The 8214-nt window shown below is 38.6% G+C and overlaps 1 protein-coding gene across 1 annotated transcript in view; it reads right to left on the reverse strand.

The window, feature by feature from the left end:
- Positions 1 to 585: 585 nt before the first annotated feature.
- LOC107098236 (ribonucleoside-diphosphate reductase large subunit-like) overlaps positions 586 to 8214 on the reverse strand; it is a 14799-nt gene continuing 7170 nt past the window's right edge. The window contains exons 8-19 of the mRNA XM_015395766.1: positions 6986 to 7127; positions 6814 to 6897; positions 5604 to 5765; positions 5437 to 5516; positions 5144 to 5345; positions 4915 to 5064; positions 3976 to 4197; positions 3797 to 3873; positions 3566 to 3701; positions 2934 to 3029; positions 2626 to 2814; positions 586 to 2543 (exon numbers count right to left, since the gene is read on the reverse strand). Coding sequence (XP_015251252.1) covers positions 2352 to 2543; positions 2626 to 2814; positions 2934 to 3029; positions 3566 to 3701; positions 3797 to 3873; positions 3976 to 4197; positions 4915 to 5064; positions 5144 to 5345; positions 5437 to 5516; positions 5604 to 5765; positions 6814 to 6897; positions 6986 to 7127 — 1732 coding nt within the window. The 3' untranslated portion in view covers positions 586 to 2351. The remainder of the gene's footprint in view (positions 2544 to 2625; positions 2815 to 2933; positions 3030 to 3565; positions 3702 to 3796; positions 3874 to 3975; positions 4198 to 4914; positions 5065 to 5143; positions 5346 to 5436; positions 5517 to 5603; positions 5766 to 6813; positions 6898 to 6985; positions 7128 to 8214) is intronic.

Raw genomic sequence — 8214 nt, forward strand, 5'->3', positions numbered from 1 at the left:
CAGCTTGTTTAACCCCATCTGCCCCCCTGGAGGCATGCACTAGCACACCAAGTCATTAATTTCTCACCTGCTGCATCATCACTCCCAGGGCACATTACATACCTTCTGGAAAATCACCCTAAGATATACCGTCATCACCATAGTGTTGCATAAGACACAATGTTCTGCTTGGATTCGGTTTGTTTCATTAAAGCGTCAGTTTAGTCGATACAGACCAACTGGAATGTTTCTGACAAAGTAGTTTGATGTGTTTTCATCACGATCTAATGAGTAGGAAAACAATTAAGAAGCTGTTTGGGAATCTGAACAAAGATGGTGGAAAACCTTCCCACCCTGCTGCTAATGTCCAAACAAGAAAGGTTTAAATCAAGGTACACACTCATTCCAAACGTTTGTTTTTAATAGTTTTAATTCTGGAAAGATTGTTTTTGAGTGCTGTAAAAGTAAAAAAAAATAAAAACATAGTTCCTGTTATAAACGATGAAAAAAAAAAAGCAAATAAAGTAAAAACCTTAATAGCTGCACCTTCCACATTTATCTCCAAGATATAGATGGAAAAAAGCTTTAAAGTTATTTTTTTTTTTAATCATATGTCTTACTGACAGAACATGTTCTCCCATCTTTTCCATTTTAAAGAGTCACTCAATAAATAATTAACTCCAACTAAAGGTTGGATTTTTCCATTTACGTTATAAGAATTATACTACAGCAATAAACTATCAACCAAGCTTTTAATGCATCTCTTTAGGGTTGCTGATAAATATGGAAGCTGCTCTAGTACTTTTAATGCCGTAGAATGGATTTAATTAAAATAAAAAAATGTAAAAAAACACTGCAATGATAACATTAAGTACAAAAAAATTCATCCAATATTTCATTCTGTACAATGTGAAATTGAGCTAAATTGGAGCCATGAAGTTTTTTCAAAAACTTTTCTTTTGAAGCCGAAAAAAAACAAACAAAAAAAACAAAACAGTACAATAGACTTGAACGGACAAGTCTGAAAATACTTTTCAAACAAATATTTTACCTTTCAGTTTCAAACTGATGTCCTCTGTGTGGGCGCACCATATATGACATGGGGTTTGGAATAAACCAGTGTAATACCTAGGAATAATTTTCATAGCTGTTGCATTCAGGAACCGTGGAAAACAGAAATGTTTTTACTACATCATCAATATTTTTTTGATTGAGTGCATTTGGAAACTTTTACATCCATCTAAACCATTTCTCAAATATTCAACAAATTTAGCCAAACTAAGTTCACTACAATCCATCCATAAGCTAGATGATAACAATACATTTGGTAATCTTAAAATCTTTTTTTTTATTCGCTATTCCTTTCTTCACTTCTTCGTTATTCATACATATGTTTGTCCATCCATGTCCAAACACATGCAATCTTAAAAGGATAGAGAAAAAAAACCCAATAACAATAAAAGAACACTTTAAATATGTGGCATTAAGAGGTTGTTGACCTTAATTTCGTCACATGACAAAATCTGATCTCACTGGTGATATAAATTACACCCAATTTTTCAGATTCTATTCTCAAGGTGAGCCTTTCCGTCATATAAACATTATGTATTACTTCAACCCAATCTTCCATTGATGGAACATCTCATTTCAGCCAATTCCTGGTTTTAGCTCCCTTACCAACCACCAACTGATCATGAAAATATATTTAACCTCTGAGGTTATCAACCTTTCAATCCCTCTTCCCATGTATTAACTGTCAAATATTAGAGGAAGTTTCTCAACATCATTGATATTCTATATTTATATGATTGGTTTTTGCTGCAGTCCTGCCACTGCTCTATCAGTCTGGCTCTTCCTACACTATAAGAACACAGAAAATGTCCCTTTGTCAATATCATGGTTCCAACGTTTCCATCAGGCTCTCAAATATCTTATACAAGTACAAAATGTTATTTTGTAAAACAAGTTACATTTACATAGAACTTCTGTTTTCAAGAAAACCTTCCTATTTACTACGATTCCTGAATGCAACACCTGAGATGACTGTTTAAGTTGTCAGTCATCATTCCACACCTAAAGTTCTCCAAAGCCTGCCCCTAATTAGAGGGTCAGCAATATAAAAGAAAAAGAAAATAAAAAAACAACAACTGAAAGTTATATTTTTTTAGCTAAATCTTTTTTGTAAAAACAATTTTTCAGTTTCAAAAATACTTTTGAAAAAATGTCTAACAAACTTTTTGGCTCCAATTTAGCTCCATATAAATAGAACAACCATTTCATAGTTAAAAATGTTTGGTAATCATAAAATAACTGTAAACTTGGGATTTTTGAAGCCGTTGGTGGGACGGAGCTGCAGAGAGTCGCTGCCTGCTTTAGGAGCCACACATCAGGCATTCGTCCTTGTTTGCTAAGGAGCAGACCATGGCTGCTGTGTTGCGCTCCCTGGCTTCCTCCTCCACACTCTTGGCCGACTGGCTCTCCCTCAGCTTCTCCTTGTTTAGTGTGAACTGGATGGGGTTGGCGGCGGGCTTCGTTCTCAGGTAGTACATGCCTGTTTTCAGGCCCTGTGGGAGAAACATGAACCGGGCTTAGAGGGCTGCCACCCTCGCTGCGGGGCGGCATTTGTTCTTTAGGGTGCTGACTTACCAGCTTCCATCCGTAGAAGTGCATGCTGGAGAGTTTGCCGTAGTTGGGCTCAGCGATGTGAATGTTGAGAGACTGACTCTGATCGATGTAAGTGCCACGATCTGCTGCCATCTTGAGGACAGTCTTCTGGGAGATTTCCCAAACTGTTTTATACAGCTGCTTAATATCATCTGGGATTTCTTTAATTTCCTGAAACAAAAGTTATGGCATGTTAAAATCTGTTAATTAAAATGTAAATTATAACACTATACAGAAACTGATACCGAGTTATTTATTTAGTTCTAATAGATTTATTTTTATTAATTTACCTGGATGGAGCCATTGTGAGCAATTAACTGGTTCTTCATATCCTCATTCCACAGTCCTCTTTCTGTAAGATCCTTCAGCAGGTGAGGATTCACAATCTAAAGAACAGATATACAATTGAAAACCTTAAGTTGATCTTCCTTTAAATACTGACTGGGGTCCTGAGACCTTTACTGCTGATCCCCAGTAAGCCAATAGCCTCTGATACGATTAAAAATTATGGCGAGTTCCATTTATCCTCAAAAGTCAAAAACTTCCAACTTCAAAGTCATACATTTCAACTGTGATGCTGCTAAAATTCAGAATTGGGATTCAGGAAATCAGGAAACGGGATGATATCCGACTTCCGTATTCAGTTTGGCAGCTACTTCCATCAAAAGGAGCTGAACTTTCAATGTTCGACTGGAGCTGTTCTCTATCAGGTATGTGGCACTAAGTCCTCACCATGACATCACTCCAAGTCAATAAATTCCAGTTATTGGGATTATAAAATGGCTAGAAAAAAGGCTAGTGTAAATTGGATACCTTTGATCATCAAACCTTGATCAGGGACAATCTGAATCCTACCGAGGAGGTCTGTGTTTTCATTTCTATTTTTATTAACAGATTTAAATGAGCAAATGTCTAAGCTGACCTGGAACTCTCCTGAGAGCACCCTGCGAGTGTAGATGTTGCTTGTGTAAGCCTCTATGGACTCATTGTTACCCAGGATCTGGGCAGTGGAAGCTGTGGGCATCGGGGCCAAAAGAAGGCTGTTCCTCACACCGTGCCTACGGACAAACACGCTTCAGCTTAATAACAGACAATCTACAGGAAAAACAGATTTCTAAAGAAAAGAGCAAGTGAAGATTTTAGGTAGACTCACTTGGCAATTTTTTCCTTCAGTGCCTTCCAGTCCCACAGATCTGTGGGGGTTTTATTCCACATGTCGTACTGAAGGATCTGAAAAAAAACAAAATTACAAACCGGAACCCCAGAAATATCAGCACACATCCAGCCCCTGTAATCTGCATCCCAAGATGGATATGTGAAAAAACGACTTACTCCCTTGCTGACAGGAGAGCCAGCGTACGTCTCATAGGGTCCGAATTCTGCTGCCAGTTCACAACTGGCCTCCAGGGCAGCGTAGTAGATGGTCTCGAAGATGTGAATGTTGAGTAACTGGGCCTCCGGACTTTCGAATGGGTAGCGCATGAGGATGAAGGCGTCGGCCAGACCCTGCACACCAATTCCTATTGGCCTGTGACGCTTGTTGGATTTTTCAGCCTGTGGTGCAGGAAGTAAAAGGCATTTAATTTCTTCTGATTTGGTCAATTTCTCAAAAAATTACACACAGATTCAAATGTATTTCCACATCCTTCACTAATGCTTGTTCTGTTCTGTTGTTCTGACTGTTGTGTCAGATGGTGGTTGCTTTTACCTACAGTGTTAACAAAGACTTAGAGCAGGAATGTCCAAAGTCGGTCCCTAAGGGCTGCTGTCCGGCAGGTTTTAGAGGTTTCCCTGCTTCAGCACAGCTGATTTTCTCTAAATAATAACCTGCAGGACAGCGGCCCTCGATGGCCAACTTTGACCACTAGATCTGTAACTTCTAGGTTAAAAAACCCCTGAAAGCAGCGGACAATACTGCACTGATGCCAAATGAACCAGCCTCCCTAAACCAGATACTAAAATGTTTAATTTGCTGAAAGACTAACTTTCCCACACCAATAATAAAGAAAAAAAAACCTTTAATATATATATTTATTTTTTATTTTTAATGATTTATTTACAATTCACATAAAATTTGCAATGCATTTTTTCTATTAATTCCAAACCTTTATTAATCTAGAAATGTTTATTTACTGAGGCTATTGCCTTTTAGATTAATTGACAAAAAGACTGGATTAACAAATTACTTGAAGTATCGTATAGCTTAGTTAGCTCTGAGCTAAAGCTGCAGGGCGGACGCAGTCTCTGCAGCAGACAGTGCTCGGCTCGTACCTCTGGCACCGGGTAATAGTTGATATTGATGATCTTGTTCAGGTTCCTGACGATCACTTTGGTCACAGATGCAAGCTTTTTGAAATCAAAGCTCCTCTCTGGGGTGACGTACATGTTGAGGGCGATGGACGCCAGGTTACAAACTGCAACCTAAGTTATAAAAACAGCACGGTCAATGCGTAGAAAGAGCGTCGTCACAATCCAAGCCTGTAGGAGTCACTGTATTCACCTCGTCTTTACTTGTATATTCTACTATTTCTGTGCACAGATTGCTGGATTTGATGGTGCCCAGATTTTGCTGGTTGGTCTTCCTGTTGCAGGCGTCCTTGTAGAGCATGTAGGGAGTACCCGTCTCTGTCTGCGACTCAATGATGGCGTACCACAGTTGCTGGGCCTTCACCACACGCTTCACCCTACCCTCCTTCTCATAACTAAAGGCAGACATGATAAGGAGGATAGGGTAGCACTAGAAAACACAGCTCTTAGGTAAAACAAAACAGCAGCTCACTGTACCAAACCTACCGAGTGTAGAGCTCCTCGAACTCCTCTCCCCAGCACTCATCCAGCCCGGGACAGTCACTGGGACACATCAGAGACCAGTCCTAGGAGGGCAGCAGAACAGACACCAGGTTAGTATCACTTTTATAAAATAAGAAATTTAAAACAGGACTTTTTTTCTAAAGGTTAACCTGGTTGCTTTCCACTCGTTTCATAAAGAGGTCTGGAATCCACAAGGCGAAGAACAAGTCTCTGGCCCTCTGCTCTTCTTTACCAGTGTTCTTCTTCAGCTCCAAAAACTCAAACACGTCAGCGTGCCAGGGCTCCAGGTACACCGCAAAGGCCCCTGGTCTCTACGGAAAAACCCAACAGTCCATTCAGTTAAAGGTTCAAGAAACATTCCAGCTACCTTTCATCCGTCGTTGCTGCACAACCTTTTATCAGGAATATCTTTACAGGGTCTGATAACCGTTTATGAAAACATATGGTGTCTGAATCTTTAAATGTTAATCAAATTCAAAATTCATATGTTGTCCTTGTTGCCAACTCATTTATATATGTTAGATCAGATGTTTTGTCTGTGAGAATAGAAGCTATAAATAAAGTTACAACTTTGTAGCTGTAAAAGTACAAATCACAAATTCACAAATAAGAATACTGACGAAGCTGTTACAGGGTTTATACAGGAATGAGTAACTCCAACTTAATGCTTTTTAATGCTGTTTTAATGCTCTTAGAAATAATGTTAATGTCATCAACAAGTACCCATCGACAGGCTGCAGTCGAATTCCTCGTCTTCCAGCCACTTTTGTTGAAATTTGCATTTTCCCCATTCTTTAGCCTTTTCTCCGCCTTGAGCTTCTTTTCTGAACAATCGGAAGCAGTTCCACGCAAATATATCGTGATATTCCTGATGTAATTGCTTTTATAAACATTTTTTTTTATTTTTAAATGAAGCATTTTAATTAATTGTAATGCCAATTAAGGCCTTAATTCCAAAAATAATAATTTAATAACTTTTAATGATTTTTAATGACCTGTGGAAACTCTGTTATACTCCTTCCCAGGGAGACCATTAAACAAGAGCAGGAAGATGATGGAAACAGAAATATCACTCAAAATGTAAATTTGTTACATGTACTCATAAGTTGGTCATTCTTATGTATAAACTTGTGATTTGTACTTGTTTGTTAAGTTTGTTATTTGTATTCAAATTTTTTTTTGTCCTTCCATACGTATTCTCACGAGTGAAGATCTGATCTCTTATGAATGTATGAGCTGATTACAGGGAACAAGACAAATCTTTTATTTACATTTATGGACTTACATTTATAAATTCAGACATGCAAAATTTTTTAGAGACAGTTATCCCTTACCACATACAATCTATGTCCTGCTCACCTTGTTGCCGCCCTGGTCCACGTAGCGTGCAGTGTTGTTGTATACACGCAGCATTGGAACAAGCCCATTAGAAGTGCCATTAGTCTGAAGTTATGAATATAAAATATTGTTAAAAAATGAATAAACAAGAGCAGGCTTGATTTTTAGTCCGAGCTGTGTTTCTGTGGCTCACCCCAGCGATATAGCTGCCCGTTGCTCTGATGCAGCTGACAGCCAGGCCAATGCCTCCTGCTGATTTGGAAACCAGCGCGCACTGCTTCAGTGTGTCGTAGATGCCGTCAATGCTGTCGTCTCTCATAGCGAGCAGGAAACAACTGCAAAAAGAGCCCCATGTGTTAAAAGACTAAAAATATCAGAACCAAGCGCAAAGCTTCCAGTGAGAAATTTACAAACATTACAGAAATGGATTTAAGACATTCCAGAATAAGAACTAAGCACGGAACCTCTAAATAATATCAGATTTTTTTAATCTACATAAATAGATATGTACATATCTGCTGATACATTAAAGATTTGCAAAATACATTGGCCTACTGATGTAACTTAACAAGCCACAAATCCTCCTGATTGATATCGGAGCTTTCTTCCTGGCTTAACTGCGTAGTTAGCTGGAATAGATTATGGATTTCATACGTTGGCCTCCAGCTTTTATTAGAGCCAAGGTTGGAGCCATTCCAGGAACCTAATGACAGCAAGGGTTATCCCTTCCAACAGCATCTTTGATGAGTTTAGGAGCCGTTTTCCTGTTAGGACACCGGCTATATATACAGTTTAACCATCTAATCCATACTGTTATATTTCCTCTGTTAATACCACATCTTATTCATCTACAAAGTTTCCTTCTTCCACCTTGGTTACATCTCCAAATCACTTCCTCCTGGCTGCAGAGAAGCTTCCGTGTCTTTAGACTTTTCTAGGCTGAACTACTGTAACACAATCTTAATCAGGGTTCCTGCAGGAGCCTTTAAAAGCTGTTATGTTCAAAACGGAGCAGCCAGGGTCCTGATCAGAGCTGTAGGTAGCTCAAGCACTCGACCCCTTTCTCTCCACTGGCGTAAGACTTAGACAAACTTTATTGTCATCTTGGATACACAAAGTGTATACAAAACAAACTTTCGATGCATACAGCTTTCAACAGAGAATGAGCAGCTTACAGCAGTGAAATGAACACTGTCAATTATAAAGTGCAGCAGTGATCAGAATTTTTCTAGTGTCATAGAAAAGAAAAATCTGTTTAAAGTCATGGTGTAAAAGGCATAATATGGAAAGGTTCAGTGCAGTGAAAAATAAATACATTTCGTGCAAAATGCAGTACAGGTGCTGGTCATAAAATTAGAATATCATGAAAAAGTAGATTGATTTCAGTAATTCCATTTAAAAAGTGAAACTTGTATATTATAT

This window comes from Cyprinodon variegatus, unplaced genomic scaffold (assembly GCF_000732505.1).
Source record: "Cyprinodon variegatus isolate N-32 unplaced genomic scaffold, C_variegatus-1.0 Scaffold760, whole genome shotgun sequence".
Lineage (NCBI taxonomy): Eukaryota > Metazoa > Chordata > Actinopteri > Cyprinodontiformes > Cyprinodontidae > Cyprinodon > Cyprinodon variegatus.